The 20,223-nt window shown below is 32.1% G+C and overlaps 1 protein-coding gene and 1 long non-coding RNA gene across 12 annotated transcripts; one reads left to right on the forward strand and one right to left on the reverse strand.

Annotated features, from left to right (window-relative positions):
• Window positions 1-20,222, reverse strand: LOC126924762 (uncharacterized). Of its 6 annotated transcripts, none has more exons than XR_007713654.1 (5): window positions 20,026-20,222; window positions 5,914-6,186; window positions 3,647-3,746; window positions 3,085-3,248; window positions 1-415 (listed from the first exon to the last, which is right to left on the reverse strand). It is a non-coding gene; the product is annotated as an uncharacterized LOC126924762 (long non-coding RNA). The 6 variants fall into 6 exon arrangements; XR_007713658.1 differs by having other exon boundaries at window positions 3,647-5,753; XR_007713655.1 differs by having other exon boundaries at window positions 3,647-5,839.
• On the forward strand, window positions 372-19,736 carry LOC126924519 (uncharacterized). Of its 6 annotated transcripts, none has more exons than XM_050739138.1 (9): window positions 8,595-9,411; window positions 9,993-10,063; window positions 10,573-10,834; window positions 12,940-13,193; window positions 15,131-15,357; window positions 15,409-15,516; window positions 16,682-16,953; window positions 18,205-18,812; window positions 19,183-19,736. In XM_050739138.1, the coding sequence occupies exons 1-9, from the start codon at window positions 9,403-9,405 to the stop codon at window positions 19,628-19,630; spliced, it is 2,259 nt and encodes a 752-aa protein (XP_050595095.1). In that variant the 5' UTR covers window positions 8,595-9,402; the 3' UTR covers window positions 19,631-19,736. The 6 variants fall into 6 exon arrangements, with proteins under 6 accessions (XP_050595086.1, XP_050595095.1, XP_050595105.1 ...); XM_050739148.1 differs by having other exon boundaries at window positions 15,131-15,204; XM_050739119.1 differs by having other exon boundaries at window positions 8,607-8,685; window positions 9,174-9,411; window positions 15,131-15,516.
• Window position 20,223: the final 1 nt, after the last annotated feature.

Below are 20,223 nucleotides of genomic sequence, written 5' to 3' on the forward strand. Positions count from 1 at the left end.
TATTTTTTGCTATTCATTTTTATTATACAACTGTGAACAGTTCCTATAACCTATACATATAACCAAAAATAGATAAAGAAACTAATACAAAATTCCCTGTTAATCAGCTGAAATTCCCAAGAACTGGAGAATCTACGTGGAAATTGCGATAGGGCATGCTATTACGCCCTGGTGCAATCCAGTGATTGTGGAATTCTACGAACAGCAGTCCGACCGGACAGCGTGCTACGACTGGGCTCGCTGGTGGTCGTCTTCTTTACACCATCTAGCGCCCGGTCGGTCGAGCGTTTCGAACCCGCAGCTGCGCAGGTGTATCACCGGCACCTTCTCATTAACATCTTGCCCGAAAAGCCAGTCACGCCAGCAGAAGGATCTGGTGCGGTCGAGTCATCAATCGATTTCGTTTCGCTAGCACCTAGACATAACAGCTTTCGATAAGCTATTTACAATTAGAAGAACGATCATTCGAACGTGATAGACTCAAGAACCGGAAGCTGGTTGGATAGGAGGATGCAATGGACGGGGGTAGAAGCGACCGTTCTGGCAAAAGGTAATATTTCCGTCAACTTGACTAGGCGGGAAACGAATTGCAGGCTATCGAACTCGCAAGGTTTAACGAACCGCTAAGGACACCGTTCTTAAGCTATTTATAGATTTTATAGGGCCATTGAAAGAAAATACATGAGATGTCAAGAAGTTATATTACTTCGACCAAACGCGATGGTATTAAACTGATTGAGAATATTAAAGTTTTTGAAATAAAAAATGTTAGACTGTAAATTTTTATGCACTTATGAGAAATTTGAAAATGCAAATATGCACAGAATACACATAATAAGCACAAATGTACGAAATATAAAAAATGTAGTTATAATATTTAGAATTAGTAGATGAATGAAATGTTTGTCTAATTTCCATTTTTTAAATTATATTTATAAAGATATGAATTTACATAAATATTCGCACTCTAGTTATGATTCGACGAGTGTTTATGCAAATTCACATTTTTATGAATACAACTAAAGGAACAGGATTTCTTACAGTAGGATATATGAATATAGGTTATAGGATATATGTTATACTTTGAATATTTTATGTATTTTTACATTATGTGCAATCTGTGCATTTTTGTATGTTTAAATTTTCAATAAATGCATAAACATTCACAGTTTAATTATACAATAATATAAATATAAAATATAATATTGTAAAGTTAAATCGGTTTCGTATAAAGTAAATATAGAAGAATCAAAATTGTCATTTATTATACAGGAGAAAATAATTAAGAAATTAATGAAGAAAATTTTAATTAGAAAAAAACATCTAATTGGAAAAACTTGAGAAAAAATATCTTTGTTCGTAGCAGAAATAATCATTGAAGGATTTCATCAGGTTTCAATAACTGAACGTTTGAAGAGTATCAGATTTCATTAACGGAACGTTTGGAGATAACAATCTGGAGAATCATAAAATATGAAGTTCGTAGGAATTTCATCAGACTGCAGAAATTTGTGCATTTATAGATAAAGTTTCGAAATATTTAGAATATACGTAATATGTAATAATATCTAAAAAAATAACACTCATAATATTTAGTAAATCCCTATTTAAGTTCCAGTACTTCAATTATGTTCATAAAAATATGAATTAAGGAGTGGAACAGAAAATAGTAATGAGGAAAGATATTAAGTAAGTTTTTGGAATTATTTTTTTAACCACAGTGATAAAAAATAAAATTCAATAATATAAATTGACTGAAAAAGATTGCAAATGAGAGTAGACGTTGACGATCCTTTTATCTTTTTTCATTACGTTTTCCCTTTTTTCACTTTCAATCGAATATTTTGGGTTGTCCTAACGGTACGATAGAAAGTGAAGGATTTTTTAATATTCTAATAGAAATCGACTTAAAGGGAATTTCAGTTACAGTATATTCTAACTATGTAAATTGAGAGTTTCATAGGCATCCCTGCATTACAATGTAAATTTATGGTTGGTAGATTCGTGCTTTTATAAAGATCGAAACTTCTGTCACGAAAGGAGAGTAAATTTGAAATGATTTCTAAAACTAGAGACCTAAATGCACGAGGTGTGCTTGGCACAGATATCGTAAACTACCTTGCAACCTAATTACAGTAATAATGTATCGAATTGCTTTTAGGCATTTGTTAATTGATTGATTGAATTACTTTAGAACTAGTCGATTACTTTAAAGAATTTAGGATGATAAATGTTAGGCTCGAACGAAAACTGACAATGATCGTCCATAGATTCGAATCGAGGTTTAATTTCCTGTCTTGGCTAAAAGCATCCCTTACACTTTGGCTATTCATCATCTAAGTGAGAGTTAAATGGTTGCATTGGGTATTCGATTCGGCCATTCTTATAACAAGTATGCTTTTATCTGGAGATGGGTCGATATCTGATTGTTCGATTCGCGAAACTTAAATCCGAAACTTTGTTTCTAAGATCTCGAACTTTTTGAATACGGAATGTTTTTACTTTCTTTTTCTTCTAAAGAGTATCTATATTATCAGGAACTAAAACTGTAGCATTTTTTCAGAAAATCAAATATTCCTTTCTTGATATAAATGATTATAACAAATCTCAAAGTCTAAAACCAAGCTCAATTGGATTATTATCAGCTAAATAAGGATAAATTCATATCGTCTTAATATTTTCATGAGTTATTTATAGAAACTGAATTTATATTATGGACAATTAAAATTTTTAATAATTATTATTTATATAATTATTATAATATTTTCTACTTATTAAGTATTATATCTTTCTGCTGTTTCCTGTTCCACTTAGAATTTTAAGTTTTCTACACTTCTAAGAAATTTGAAGAGATCAAAGTATACATACATATATAATACATATAGTCCTATGATAAATATTATAATACTAAATAAATAAACTGGAGATATTTATATAAATTCATGTTTTTATGCATATAATTAGACGAATGGGACTTAAATACTGATTTACTAACAATTATAGTGAAAAATCGCATATGTATATTATAGATATTATATAATTATTATAGATATAACATTATAGTAATATAGTCATATTACTTACATTGATTTATATAAATTATTATTTATTTGGATTATGAGAGTTTCGAAGCACCAAAATAGTACAAAGTTTTCGGTTTAGAAGAGTTGTGAGGTTTTGAGGTTTCGAGGTTTTGATTGACCCAGTTCTACTTTTAATTCTTGAAGCGTAAGAACTAAGCAAATGACCTACAAATTATAAATACACGTATAATTAGTTCTTAGCTAGATTCTAAATATGTAAATATTAAACAATCTAGTTGAATTACGTGATTACGTTAAAAACGACAATTTTCATACGGAAATATTAATATTTATTTAAGTGATGGAAATAATTAAGAGTCATATCGTATTGAAACGGAGTAAAGCTTTCAACAAATGTGAATCAAAGAAATATTTTTCTCAAAATAGGAGTTTTATAATAAAGATCATCTTTATATGCGTAGAAATAATTCAACATATTTTATTTTCACTATTAAACTCATATTAACTTTGAAAGCTAGAAAGGCGGTGGAAAATAAGTTCATTAAAACAATATAACGACATTTGAAATAATAGAAGATTAACGTTAACCAGACTGTACGTACCGGAATTATTTATTACATATATACATATATTGAAATTGAGTATATGTATCCCACGGATATTCGACCATATCCAAGGAACCATACAAGTGCCTCAATGTAACTGCAACACAACCAACAGTTGATTGACGTTTACCACTATCCTGGGATCAAGCTCTTTTTAACAAACGTAAAAGGAATAAATTTTATAACCGTAATTCAACAGTTTGGCCCCTTGTATCTCAGAGACTAACTGCCTGCACGAATTGAAAATTTTCTGTGATCGATGTTTCATCATAAATTATCACTAAGTTACCAAACTGAAATCCAAAAACGTCCCATTTCTCGGTCACTCTTAGCCCAATGTTCGTGTATCGAACAAACTGTAAATTATCATTTAGCATTTAAAGCAAAGAGGAACAGAAATATAAACGTGTTTGCGAACAAATTGCTCGGTTACTGCTCACGCTAAACGAATACAAGCGCGAATACTCTCGCTCTATGTTCTTCTGCTCGTTCGGCCTAAACGTACCTTTAAAGGAAGGTTTCTAAAGCACGTGGCCTCTTTACTTTTTCAAAGTAGATTCGCGTGCAAACATTGCTGATAAAATGCATCCGTAGATCGAATCACGCGAACCGGCAAAATTACCGACCAATTCTATTGGCGGAGTTGCGTGTGCGTACGTCAACGCGTTACGGACATTTATTTGTTGGTGTATGCAAAATTCGTCGTACAACGAGAGGAAATTCGGGTCATGAGGTTACATCGCCACTATGGAGGTGGCGTTCCTCGTTGAACGCTTGCGATAATTCGGCACACGAAACGATCTCGAACAAGAACAGCCCCTAGCTACTCGTGACTATTCACCACGTGCCCGTTAACACTGAAAGGAGAATCAGGCTCGATCGCGATTAGAGAACACGCTCGCTCTAATCTATCGGTCGATATATGGAATGAAAAACGGCAGGTGACCTCTTGTTTGATGATTAATCACGGCGAGCTGCTTCTGACGTGATTGGAAAAGAGAAAGAATATCGATGGCTCAGACTGCACAAATATCGTATATCTACTTTTTGTGAAATTTCAGTTTTATGTGCAACACATAGCTGTCTACTGTTTCTTCATTCTTCAAAGATGATATTTATATCTACTTCATAAGTCTCTGTCGTAACAAGTCTCTGCATTCAAATACTTTCGCGAGCCACTTTGTATTTTCTATATTTTGTTCAATTATCGTATGAATCCTTAACACATCGTTAACTGACTATTTCATGCGAAAACTAGCAACTTAACTTTGTTTAACTCGTGATCGTCCAACAATGTGTTATTACAATATTTATGTTAAATCATCTCAAAAGTAAGCGTTTAAATTCATTTGTTAAAGAAAAGCTCCATCATTTGCAGTAATTTCCATTGGAATTTTTTCAAAAGTTTTTTTTTAAATTCGTCATCTGATTCTTCAAACTAATCCTTCTAACTTTTCAAAAAAAAAAAAAAAAAAAAAAAAAAAATGACGTCCTTTGGTACTATTTTAAAGAAGTTATTTTATTTTAAAGGGAGCCAGATTATCAATAAGACTAACTGTGCGCTGTCGATGTCTTTCTGTTTCTTAAATCATTTTCATGCAAAGGCATACTCAATAAGCGAAGGAAATGAAAATCATTTCGATAATAAATCAAGAAAAATATAAGGGACCAAATAGATTCTACTTTAACGAATTGCTCCATCAACTTTCATACAAATTAATTCTCCTTTTAATTCGCCCTTTATTCTTATAAAACTTCCTTATTTCTTACTATCTTATTCGCAGCATTATATCATATGTTACTTTTATTCATTTGCATCGATGGTTTTACTACCTACAATAAGCAGATTGACAACTTTGCGTAAACGAAGCTATTCAGTGATCGACAGTCCTTCGTAATTAGCTCAACGCAGACGTTCTGTGGTCATTTCTAATTATAGTTAGCAAAAGAATAAAGGAACTCTGTTCTTCGTTTTTTCTGATTTTCCTTACTTGTGGATTTCTTTTTTTTTTTTTTTTTTTTTTAACTCTTCCAAGTAATTACTGAATTACACTGGAGCTGGTCTGTGAGATTAACAAAACATCCGCTTGTTCATCCCTACAATCTAAAATCAAAAATTTTTAGGTATACGTATTGGTACATAGGTGTACAAGTGAATAATCCAAATTTTCCAGCGAAACTAAAGTTCATCTAAAAAACAACAGAGCAAACAGTATTTAACCAAAATGATTCGCTGTTACTTCCTGTAACTTTCAGACATTTACCAGACAAGCGACGAATCCCATCACGATGAAATGCCGTATAGTGCTCCAAGTGGGTGTCGGATAAGACGTGTTACATTGATCAGAACAAATGATGATCCGAAATAACGTCTAGCGAGTAAACTGGCCACTGCAAGATGTCCTAATCGTTGAGACTTGTTGTTGTGTCTTTCGTATGTCGTAGAAGCAGTATGTACCCTAGCGTTGTCACGCAGTAATTTCATAGAACGTTTTCCTTTGCCAGTGTCCGAGTGTGACGATCTTGGACAAAACACTCTGTGATGAAATACGTTACTCGTCTAACAGATGATCTCAAATCATGAAATACTCTGCTCGAATAACTCACGGTATTTCTTCTTTTAAATAAACTTTGAATTTCACTAGCAAGTTTGAATTATTTGTATGCGTATCTAATATTTGACAAAGTGATCTATTTGCAATGTAAGCGCTATGAATAGACTGCACATATTTATGCAAATTCATATTTTTATAAATGTAACTAAAACGATGAAAATTACGAAATATTACTGCGGTTATTTCTGCAGATTCATATTTTTATAGATGCGATGAAGAAATACGGTGAGACATAAGAAATTCGAGGCTCGTGACAGAATTAAATAACATAAATCAGATCGTTGTAAATCGCCTGTGATTCGACGATAATATTAGGTTGACCGGAAAGTGTCTTTCTTTTACAGACACGTCTTTTACAACAACGCATCTTTATACAAACATGAAATCTACTCTGTCGAACGTTGTGATGTTTAGTTTGATAGAACAAAATGGATCATACGTAATTCAATAAAATAATATAAAACGGAAAATGTGCATCCATTATTTTCTTATAAAACGAAAGAAACTTTTCGGACGACCTAATAAGTGAAAATTTATGACACTCAATTTTTCGTTTGAAATTTATTAAGGATAGTTGACGGATAATTGATAGAGATACGTCTAAAGAGCTCATTTAGGGTTTAAAGGCATCTGGATATGTTCCAAATCTGTATCAATAATGGACACAGTGTTCGGAATCGAGGCCAATTTGTAAGTGCAGGGTAATTGTGTGCCAATCACGAAGAAACGTTGGTCAATTACGCTCAGTTCCTTATTTTATAGGTCACGTTGAGATATCGATTGCCGAATAGACAATTCCATTTTTCTTTTTCAATTAAGGAAGTATTCTAGTTCAGAAGGTTCGATATAAATCTTGGATAACTTTTCGACAATTTCTCGACTTTGCGTTACCTCGTAGTTTAAAATGAAAATGTGTTCCCATAGTATCTAAGAAAATTTATAAGAGTATTAAATTTATAAATATAGAAAGAAGACATACAATGACTCTCAAAAGTATTCATACGTTTACTATAAAAAAATGTTTATGTGCGTATCGTGCATCTCACGTAAAACATTTTGATATTTTATTAGCACTATAATGAGACGCTACTGCCAAGATTACATTAACAAAATTTTAATCTAATTCAAAACAATATACAGAAGTTGCGAAATATTTACTAAAAACTTATATATAATAAAGAATTAGTATACAGTGTGAGCAGTGTTAAGTTTCGAACCTTCCAGTTAATACACGAGTACCTGATCTTCAAACTCATTTCTCTCGAAAACGAAGCCTCAAATGAAAAAATGTTATTCTTTTTTTTCAACTTATTTTTGCACGTATAATCATCACCCAACCGATTGTACCATGCCTTAGAAGACACCCTGTATATCACCTGACTTTGATTATTTGCATGTACATGACGAACCGACAGATAAGACATAATGCAACATTTTATATATCAATAGACTCATTGAAAATTACTTCATGTTAGCATTGCGTGCAAATACAACTTTATATATTACTACTAGGATATTACTCCGGGCCAGCCCATAACCCAACAATTTTCTTTTTTATTTATTACGATTATCATCATTGATTACAATCATCGATTACAATCATTAATTACAGTTGCAGTTACACTATCAGTTACAGTCCATCATAAGTTACATCTACTATAATCAATAATAATTATCTCTCTCATAAAAAAATTTAAGATTGGACTACATAAAAATCTGCCCGCTTACTCCAAATTGAAACTGTAATCATGATCGTAAACATCGTAACATAAATTCTATCGAAGATTTTCGCAAATATCTCGGAAATTAACGCCGAGCGGCGGTAACACGTATATGGAAAAGTTGCTCAGAATAATGACCTTGATAACATACTAATTTCAAGGTCGTCAAAATTGACAAGGCGTGCCCTCTTCTACATAATCATCAGCAATTTTGCAATCGCGTTATACGAGGGCGCGGTCTTCGGATCGTCACGTTATACGAAGTTCTACTGTACTATGTTCCTATTATTATCGTGACACACGTTTTAAAATAGTTGTCTTCTGTTCGAAATATTTACGCAGGTTACGATAAGGAAAGTTGGTCGACGATGTCGCCGTTACGGTACGAGTAAAGGCTAAACGCTTCCGTGCACATAAACCATTAGGCTGTCTGTAACGAAATTTCTTTTTCGGACTCCTCTCTTCGTAGATCGATGCGTCGCGACTACAAGGCTCGTTCTATAAAGGCACGTAGCTTCGTACCACCCTCTTCCTGTTCCACGTTTTTACCCTCTACGCGCCGCGCCGCCTCCGTTTCCACCCCACAGCTTCAATCCCTTCGCTGAAACATTTCAGTCCGTTCCGGGCATCCACCCGGCTCGGTGCTCCACCCTCTCGACTTCTACTCTTGGTATCTCTACTCGTCGCGTCTCCGCAAGAAGTATCACTTGAATTTTTTTCTAATTTTCGATCACTTAAAAAATATGACCTTTTGTAAAGCATATTTGTTTTCACAAACTCTATGAAACATTTCTATCCGTTACTTTGTGCGACTCACTATTGTTTGGATGTTATCGACTGTGTCTTGAATATTAGCTGTTCTAGATTCGTGTGATTCGTAGATAACGTAGCAGAAAACAGTAATCTTCGATCATTTGAAAAATACGATTTTTTAATAATCATTTTCCTTTACAAATTTTATTAATCTTGTTTCATCGTTCTGTGTGATCAACTGTTTTGAGTATTAATTACTCTCGGCTTTTGCGATGTGTAGATAATTTTATAGAAAATAAAAGTAATTTATAGTTGCTCAAGAAATACCTTCCGAAATTTATTAGTTTTCTCTATATCTGTATCTATTCTAGATATAATCTATATCTATCCAAAAACATAAAATTCGTCCATCTACATAATTACCCTACCTTTAAGAGTTTCAGACATATTCGAGAAAATACATTTTTCACCCCAACTTTGATAACTGCTTTTATACCCTAAATGTGAATGATCGTTAATAAAAGAAGTTAAGTGTTGAATATTTTTGACTGTATCACGTATCTGTAAAGTTCCATCAGAATCAGTGTGTTACATTTGAGCTATATTTTTGGCTATATCACGTATCTGTAAAGTTCCATTAGAATCAGTGTGTTATATTTGAGTAATGTCCTTTGTAAGTAGAATTATAGAAATACCTCCCTTTTTACAGTACATATTTGTCATGTTGTATAATTTGTGTGGTGAAAAGTGATGGACATAGCTAAGCCTAGTATTTTGTATTTCAAGTAAAAGCCTTAGAGAACAATTGTAGAGTCTAACTTCAAGTTCTTCTGAATGAATTCTATAAATAAATATGCACGATTTCCTCAAAGTAGATTGAATGATGAAGTTGAATGATCAATTCTTCAAGAACAGATAGCATCGGTCAAGCAGGAGTAAACACGCTAGAGAATGTAACTTAACATCGTAATAACGGTAGCCGGAAGCTAAAAGATAAAAGAGATAATTATTTCTTACGATAGATGCACAATATACAATAACGTAAATTCAACGAGTTTTTAAATTTAAAACGATACATGTAATTTACGTTACAACCTAATAATATTCATTAATATTGGATAAGATATTTCTTAGATACTTTTCATCCAATCAAACAAGTATCAAGGAATTTCAATTTTACATGTATCGTACCAAATACGTTATAAATACAATGCAATTGTGATAAATAGTCTGCTGATTTTTATGCATTCATAGGAAATTTGCAAGTGCAAGATTGCACACGATATAAAAATATATCCAAAGTATAGTGCTCTCTATAATAATTGGCAGGTAAAACAATTTTCTATCGACGCTGCACTTTTTTCGTTTTTATTTTTTTTTTTTCTTTCAAAATATGAATTTCCATAAAAATCTACAGTCTAATAGCAAGTATAAACATTACAATATAAAAAACAGGACGAATTTATTAGGCCACGCTATAAATAATTCGGTTTTGCTGAGATATAAGTTTAAAACGATGGCAGTTGTTACTATCAAAGTCTTAAAAGATTACAATAGAAAACGTAATGGAAAAAATTAGTGAATTATAAAGAATATGAGAAAATACTGGTATCTAATATCTAGTATAAACTGCATCATTTATAACATGATCTAATAAATATATAATTAGATATAATGTATAATAATATAGAATAAATATATGATATACAACTTAATATATTATTGTATAGCCAAGGAACAATACCGCTAACAAGAGACTCGTACATTTTTAATCGAAGGAAATTGCACGTTCAGAGATTCACAAAATATCTGACATGTTGAAAATTGCACGCAGGCAAAGGTTCTCCCACGGGGTCGATAAATCCTCCTCGGACACTGAGCTAGCGCAGGGTAAAAGTAAAAATCGAAAGAGTAAATCGAAGGAAAAATGGCCCTTACTGGAAGGACTAACAGTCGACGAATTGGCTCGTTATCGGAGAAGACGTATACAGGGACAACCAAAAGACAATCTTGGACTTAATGTCGAGGTTGAACACGAAGATCACATGTCCGAGTATCGTGAAGCTTTTCGTGCGAGAAGCGAGGAGTTCCTGAAGGTTAGCATCTGTTCTGAAATTTTACGCTTGTATTTTTAATTGTGTTACTCGTCCGTATTCGAAATATATTTCCTTGTACTATTTTTCGAATGTATAAAGCTTTTCGATTTACACGTGTAATATGTCATTTTATAGCCGTCGAAGAGCACTGTGATGTATATTTCGTTTGATTAATTCATTGTATTGAATCTCATGATTTGTTTGGAAAAGAATATAGAAGAATTGGATATTCGTGTGCTTTTTGTAGCCTATAAAGTACTGTAGAAAATATATGTATATATAATTTTATACTATAGATTTTTATAAATTTTCTTCGTCATCGCTATCGCTTCGAAGTTCTGCTCCCAGTAGTGAAGTACACGAATTGCCAATTTTTCCATGTTTCTTTCTAAACAAATAATCACATTACAATTACTTAATCGAACGAAATATACAACGTCAAATAGAAACTTCAAGGTTTACAAAAATAACAATTATAAGCAGAATGTTTTTTCATTCTTCAACTTTTTTGTTGCAATATTAAAATTAGTAGATTAGTATAGGAATTGGTGGATTACTTTAACTGATTTTGGTTACGAATAACAGATAATCAACTTACAGATAATCAAAATTTTTCCGGTTACCTAAAACTATTATCGATGAAAGTTTCTATTTTTTTGCTTACCGATAACCATTATAGATAAGAGAATTCATTTTGATTGCCGATGATCATTATATCAAATAATTTCTTTTTGGTTGTCGATAACCATTATTTGTGACACAATTTTCTTTTTAGTTACTGATAAAAATTCCATAAAAATTTAAGAAGTAAATGTTATTTTTTACTCCTACACAGAATTATATATTACGCGTGTAGATCAAATAATTTTATTCATTCAGGAGAAAGTATAAAAGAATATGTATCATATATTAAAAATCGCACAAATTTATGGATCGCCCTTGTAAAAGTGTATTTATTATACTTCGAAAGAATTGAACAAATATAATACTAAATATGTTTCCAACAATTGAAAAATAGAAGGTTATAACTAGACTGCGGATATTTATGCAAGTACATATTTTTATGAATACAACTAAAGAAATTGGAAAACCTAAGCAGAGATTTGTTTCATTTACTAAATCTTATAACGAGTACCATACTTTTGATATTTTACATATTTTCTTAATATCTTGGGCATTTTACGCATTCTTGCATCGCTAAATTTCTCGTAAATGCATAAACATCCACGGTTTAATCTCTAACATGGATAATATTGTTTCAAAGGTGTAGTTTCGATACGATAGATGTCCATTTATCTGATTCCATCAGCAAGCATACAGTTCGCATAACTGAAAGTATAAATAGAAGTTTATTGATGTTCCTGATAGCAACCTATGATTCTTCGTTCAAATAATAGGAGTGTATCTTTAGATAAGCGAATTCGATTGACAGCAATGCATTGAATCGATTGAAACGAAATAAAATTTCATTATCAACGAAAGAAGTTCAGATAAATGAGATTCTACTATACAATATTTCATCAAATCGACGTAAATGTAATATTGCTTATAGGATCACATAATAATAACGCTATCGCTGAAAACGGTATTTTTAAATTTTTTATCAATAAATAATGATTTGTTATTTTTTATTTTTAATAGAAACCTCTTGTCACTATACATTATATTAAATTGATAATATAATGTCAAGCATTGACAATAGATAAATATTTTCTTTTCTTTCCTTTTCTTATTATTATAATTTCAGCATTAGGCTTTCGGTTATTACGAGTTTAGATAATAAGCGGATTACAAATATCAGCAAGAAAAAAAGTATAAAAAGTACAAAAGTATATAAGTAGATATATATAAGTACTAATAGACTATAGATAAATATTAATAATCGTAGATGAAAATTAATAATTATAATTTAACCTTCTCGCTTTAGTTTCACGATAGCGTATATAACTGTAAAATAATATGAAAACATTCGCAAAGTAAGGGCGAGCAAGAGAGAATATACAGAATGATATGAGGAAACATAAATTGATACAGAGCTACGTGAGAGCATTTCTCAATTCATTAAACAATAATTTTCCGATTCATAGATGTACCCCTTACCGTAGGAAAATACCTGGTTGGAAAGTAATAAACGAATCGAAGATTTTCGGACAAAAGATTCAATCGAGGATAGGAGAGTTCCAAACCAAAAAGTCGTCAAAGAACAAGAGGAGAAACATACAGAGCTTCCAATTGAAAATACAAAGGACGAGACTTTTGTAGAGCAGATGAATAACGATAAAACGATGGAGACTGAAACAACGAATTCCAAACTTGCAAGCCACACCAATCCTCCTAAACGACCTTTTTTGATCAGAAGGTAAAACTACTTTATGAAGCAAACAATTACACTTGTTCTAGCAGATGACACTACTCAAACGTGTCCGGGCACTTATTTCTTTGATATACATTGCTGTGAATAATTATAAACTCAAACATATTTTTTGCATTATTTCTTCAATGTTTCCGAGAAACCACCGATTATATCTGAATATGTTAAGCGAAATTGTTTTTATAAAGGGTAAGTTGAACACTGTAGGATATCAGGAGATGTTACACGGCGAATTATTGCCTTTCATAACCGAAATAGAAGAAAAAAAGAGAATTTTTCAACGAGACAGTGCTTCTGTTCGTACAATCGCCACTACAAAAAAGTGGTTTCAAGATTTTGGAATAGGAATTATTATCATGGCCAGCGTTGAATCCTGATCTAAACTCGATCGAGAACTTGTGGGGAATTATAGGAAGAATAATTTACGGTCAGGAGAAACCATCTTTAGAAAGCATTGTGGAACTTAGAAAAAGAATAAAATCCGCGTGGACGAATATTCAAAACAAAACTTTAAATAAATTAGTGGATAGCATACCTGACAGATTAATAAAAGTAATCGAAAATAAAGGAAGATCCATCGAACATTTAATATTCTTTCGCAGCTAATTTTAACAGAAAATTTCATTTTTTCCAGACTTCAAAAGAAGACAATTTTTCTTTGTTGTATCTTCTGTTTTGTTTTATATCATAATATGAAACTGTACAAACGATTTTGTCAACTTTTGATCATAATGAATATTATAAAAAATCTAAGAATGGGGTTGAATTGATAATTATTCACGGCCTTGTACAGTGAAATCTCTAGTATCCAAATTACAATAGAATCTGCGGTATTCAAATTACGAAAGAACTTCGTTCATCCGAACAGATTGAGGGATAAGGCAATTCGAATAACGGAGCAGTTTCGATAATAGAATTTCGTCGAATAACTTATCTTCTCCAGATTTTATTTACTACGATAGTTCAAATTCAGTAGAGACTCTCTCTTATCTGACCTAACAGGCAGACAAAGCTATTCGAATAATGGAATTTTCGAATAATAGAACAAACACTTCTCCGATACAAAATTTCATTTATTCAAATACAGATTAAAATCAATTGACAGATTCTTAAAATACTTATGGATCCTGTATCTCTTTGACTGTAAAGTCTGATTCTTTGATTGAAATGATTCTTCCAACATAAGTAACCGCACAAAGTTACATTCTTTGAACCATCAAAGATCTTTCTTGAATGCCACGAATGCTTCAGCATGAGAAGGCAGCTCTTCGTCATCGCTTTCGTTTGCTGTTCCCGTTCGCATAAAATCGTAATTATTATCGTCTTTATCGCGATGAAATTATTTCATTACGTCGGTATATTTACGGTTTTTCTATGGTTGCCAGCATCCAAGGAATTTACGCGCTCTAGATAATTTTCAATATCATGTTCCTGTTTTTCAATGTCTGTAATCGTAGTTTTTCCAATATTCTGTGTTTTTGATATCTCTGTCGCACTTACGAGTACTCTAATTACGTTGTATTTCGTTTCGATAGTTAGAACGCTGTCAGTTCCATTTTATTTCCTTTCAACTCTAATTTCAATTCTACAAAACATATTTTTGAAAAACCACAAAGATATCACATTATCTCTGCCAGAAAGGTGGGAAGAAGGTGATAGAACGAGAGTTCTGTGAAAACGTGTAATCATATTTTTATAAACGTATTTACAGGTACGTTCCAAATTTTGCTCTAAATACCACGGTAAAAACGAGAGGAACTTATGGAATGATCTAATACTTTGCGGTAATCGTTGCATCCAACATTCATAACGTTATTGCCACGAATTAAACATTCCGTTATAATCGTGCTAAATAATAGCAGCGTTAATCGCTGTACTACTTTTAATCATTCAATTTATACTTTAACGCTACATTGTTACAACAGGGGCACTACATTAAAACATGACGGAGAATTGTACACGGATACCGAAACCTATTCGTCATACGTTGGCTACGAAGGTCAGCACAAGCGCGAGCTAGCTCGTAGGCCCACGTCTTTAAAAATGGAAGGCAATTTAGAAACGACCACTGAGAAATGCGAGAAATTCATCCAGTGGCTGAACGTTAGCCGACCGGAACTTATGCGTGTGCCTACGCATTTAAAACTCGAAGGTGAATTTGAAACTACCACGGAAAATCACGAAAAATATGTGCCATTTGTAGGTATTCGAAGACCGGAGCTATTAAGGCAGAACACTAATTTGAAACTAAATGGAGAGGCTAATTTCGTGGCAGAATACGCCGATGTGTTTAAAAAACATAATAGCAAAGGTGATTATGAAAAACTCATTTATTTACAGCAGAACCTTAATTATCCGAACTAATCATGACACGCATAGCTGTTGGGAATTTTTCAAACAACACTAAGTCTGAGTTTCAACTCAGACGTTTTCCCGACGTTCCGATTCCTATTAAACATTTTTATGGCGTTTCTGACACTTTGATCACGAATCTGTATATCGTTTTTTCAGCGTGCCCAGTTTTTAAGAAATTCGATTTCGAAGAAAATTCACGTTTTTTTTTTAAATTAATCCAACTTTGTATATACTCATATAAAAATATATTCGATTTCTGTTCATGTCGGAAGATTCTGTAGATTTCCATGGTAGTACTAGCAGTATAATGGAATCGATATCATGAAAATGACCTACATATATCTTGACTTATTATCGAATAAAAGTCAATCAATTTTGTAAAAGCCTCTGATATGTGATCCATAACTTTATGATTTTAATTAAATACAATTCTCTTGCGATATAATTACAGAAACGCTTATAAAAATGATGTAATGTAATGAATATTTTGTTTAATGAAATTGAGATGCAATATAGAAATTAAATGCTGGAGTATCTAACGTTTTTCTGGGGAAAGACAAATATGGATAAAAGTTATTATTATATATGGATAAAAGTTCGTCTTTGTTATAAGTCCTTCAATTGCTTTCAGTTTTTATTCTTATTCTCCAATTTTTTTTACAACTCTCAAATTTTCTATTAATCGACGTTTTTGGGATTTAAAGGTAAATTCAATAAATCAATTGAAATTAATTTTGATGGAATTTGATGCGTAAATTGCCTGTCAATTTGTTAAAAGAAAATAATTTGTCTGACGAAATCACTTAATGGAAAATTTGAGAACGGTGCCTTGAATGAAAAATTGGAGAACAAAAATAAGAACTGAAAGAGATTGAAGAATTCGTAACAGAAACGACACTTTTCCATATTTACCCAAAATTATTTATGATAATTTTGACGTCCCATCTATTAATGGAAGATTTGTAGATGGGCCCTTATACATATAAAAAATTTGAAAGCGATATCATACATTGAAGGGATCACAACAAAAACATCTGTTCTGATAATCGAGGTTCGATTGCATTTATATCTTTGAATTCCATGATTATACAGGATGTATCGTTATTATCTTTGCATCGCAGAACGTTCACGACTAATAAAACCTGAAATTCATCTGAAGACCGGGAACTCCTTCTTTCAAAGTACTGAGCACACTGATAACTTTATTGATTCTCGTACTAAAGAGCAGCAATTGGCGAGTGAATCGAACAAAGCTGTCGAAGAAACAGAGAAAAAGCAAAAGAAATTAATGGAGAAAAAGGGAAAAAACAAGGAATTGGAAGTGTTGGTCTCAAGGTTAGAAGACCTAAAGTGTCCACCGCTTGAAATTCCGGAATATAAAGACGCGTACAAGGTAAAGTATATCGTTACGTCCTGTTAATTAAGGAGCATACAACACAATTAGGCTTTTACACAATTGGGCTTGGAGTAGCTTTTTTTAATCCGGTCACCATAAGGCCATCGACTATCTGCAGCAATAAACCGACGTAAGTAAGAATGCTCTCTTATTTTCCTGTACTGATACCGCCACTCAATTAAAGTTGTTCTCAGTCAAAACTGTTATTGGTCAAAGTTACTGTTGGTGAAGTTTGGTATCGGTGAAAAGAGTGTCAGTGATTTCAATTGAATCTATTCATAAAGATACCAATTTGCTCAAACATCCACGATCTAGCAATTACTAACGAGTTTTAGCTTTGAAATTCATTAAATCTTATTCTGAATACACTGTTTTGATCCGAATAAATTTGCAATTCCAATACCGAAAATTCTTCCTTTGTATATCTAAATATAAGTAAGCAATACATTTGAAAGAAGATTTATCTCTCTATAATCATTATAAACTATTACAAGTCATCTCTAGCTTATATTTTAGCAATTTTGATTTTATGGCCCGTCATTGAACTCATAATTGAAATTGATTTCAAAAAATGGACGTAGGGACCTACACGAATGCGTATGACCCTAACTGCGGTTAGATCAATTTGTGACCTTATTTAAACGTCTTATTTCACTATATCATTTCTACGTATTATACATAACACACTTCCACATATTATTAGGTCATCCCATAAGTTCGTGCCGACTTTTGTGTATACATTTCATGTGTCGATTTATAAACATACGGCGATAAGGGACCAATGGGAACCTTGAAAAATGGGAAAGTGGGAAAAATGGGAAGTACAACGAGAGGGGGATTACGTTTTTTCATAAAACTGAAAGGTATGTAAACAATCTTAACATATATAACCGCTCGAAGAACGGCACGAACTTATGGAATGACCTAATACATATACACACTAAAATACACGAGTTAATTGATACTACAAGAAACCAAAAATCGGTACAGAATGTATTTGTACATCATTGTATTTATTATACTATCTATTTACTAATTAATTAGGTTCAAGTATATTAAATTTCGTATCATTTGGAATTTGATACTATGAAAATGAAATAGAATAAAACCTCATACAAAAACGTTCAATTGAAAAATTAGGATATGTATTTATATAGAAATACTTTCATAGCCACCGTAGATGCGATACATACCCCTTTTTCAATGAGGAACTCATTTTTATCGTACAAAATTATTAACAATTTATAGGATTTTCCAAGGGAGAGACCTAAAATCGTAAAGCCAGAAGATGAAATTGGACGAGCGGATGGCACGAAAATATCATCTCCCTCACCTACGCCCAGATTTACATCGAAAATTGATCAAGATCCGGAATATAAGTCGAAATATTTAGATTATCAAAGAGACCACCCAGTATATCGAAAACCACCGTTGAACTTGAGCTCAACGTACATTCTTCCGAAACATACACGTTTCGGTAGACAAGAGTCCAAACGACATGATCACGAGTTCACAAGTGAAGTTCGAGCCCAATATATTCCTTATGGTCATATACCAAGGGTTGAAACTTTAAAAATGCCGGCCAACTTACGTTTGGAGGGTAATCTTGATCTTAAACCAGAATATAAGACAGCTTACTGTTCGAAACGTGAGAATCAGTTACGAAACGAACTGAGAATGCATCGTAGACGAGATCGTAGTTTAAGCGCTTCCAGACGAAAAGAAAATTATTGGATAAATAATGCAGACCAATTTGGTTTCACAAATGCTGCTCAAGATCAGGACGCGTTCCAAGTGCTACATACTCGAGTTCATGAAGATAATGTCTATGGAAAATCACCAACAGGTGGCCAAAGGTTTGCATTTGAGAGTTCCGTTGAATTTAAATTTTAATTTATTTTAACATAGATATCTTAAATTTCGCGTTTATGATGAATTTCTATGATACGATGAACGAAATTAATCAGGTAATAATTAATTAGTTCCAACATATTAATGAAGAAATACAAAAAGATTGTCTGATTTGTAAGTAGGAATTTAATAAATTTTATATTATACTGTACCACTTCTTTATGTTCAATAAGATTAGTAAAATTCAATATCTATATAAAGGTCTAGTGTATTGCTAATGCCTCAGAGAATAATTACATACATGTATACATTTGATTTAAGCATAGCTTGTCTATAATTAATATACTAATTGAAACAAATATTATTACAATATAGGAGTTCAAAATCTTCGCAAACACATATGCAAAGACAAACACAGGCAAATATGCCAGAATGTACCAGAGTGAAAGATAGATCAACTAGTCCAACATACCGACTTCATGTCTGTAATGTCGATGATGAACCCAGAGGTTTCCGACGCAGACATTTGCCACCATTTCAGTCTTCCGGAAGGACACATAATCCTTCACCAGATTGTGTACTTCAAAATAATACTATCAGACCATATTCTCCTAGTTTTGGTAAAAGCACCAAGCAACACTCTAATGGCCAATCATTTGTTGTTTTGGATAATGGAATCTTTGACACAAATAAAAATGAGATTCGCAAAAGGCAAACAGATAGAAATTACAATATTGACGATACTCTCCCTATTTCTAGAGGAAGAGCAAAACCTCCAGCAAATTGGATGCCACCATGGTATGATAGTACAAATACTATCTAAATTAATAAACACATATTAAATGTGCAAAATTAAATGTACAATTAAAAGGGCTTTGTACTTTTTAATATACTGATCAAGAACAATAAAGTTTCTGTATAAATATAAATTGTATAATATATTTATTAATATTTCATTCTTCCAAATATATGTGTAATATATATGTAATTTTAACACGGTTCAGTTTAAAACAGAATATCAATCCTTATAATTATAAAAAGATACTTTTACAAAGCTATAGATTTTAAAAAATTATTTTATTTAAATTTTAATAAAGTATGAAATTAATTAAATACCTCTAAACTACTAACTTTAAGTATACCTAAAATTATACATGTTTACAATGTTACAAGTAATAATAATAAATAAGGTCAAATTAAAATTTTTTATTGAGTTACCTTAATTAACGTATTTAGCAAGGTCAACTGTAATATTGGGTTAGCAACTAAATGATTGAGAATTTTGTCATTAGGTGGTAATAACAAAATCCGCAATCGCTTAATTGTCAACCCGATAATTTGTAATTGTGTTAAGATTAAACTGTATTAAGTAGATAACAAATTATTGTTCATAACAACTCATTATCATACATAATT

This window comes from Bombus affinis, chromosome 2 (assembly GCF_024516045.1).
Source record: "Bombus affinis isolate iyBomAffi1 chromosome 2, iyBomAffi1.2, whole genome shotgun sequence".
Classification (NCBI taxonomy): domain Eukaryota; kingdom Metazoa; phylum Arthropoda; class Insecta; order Hymenoptera; family Apidae; genus Bombus; species Bombus affinis.

What these genes read in the sequence shown, in the direction of transcription:
- LOC126924519 (XM_050739111.1), top strand. An exon ending in CGACCTTTTTTGATCAGAAG is followed by an intron (nt 13,194 to 15,130) that starts GTAAAACTACTT and finishes TTGTTACAACAG; the next exon opens with GGGCACTACATTAAAACATG. An exon ending in TAAAAAACATAATAGCAAAG is followed by an intron (nt 15,517 to 16,681) that starts GTGATTATGAAA and finishes TTTGCATCGCAG; the next exon opens with AACGTTCACGACTAATAAAA.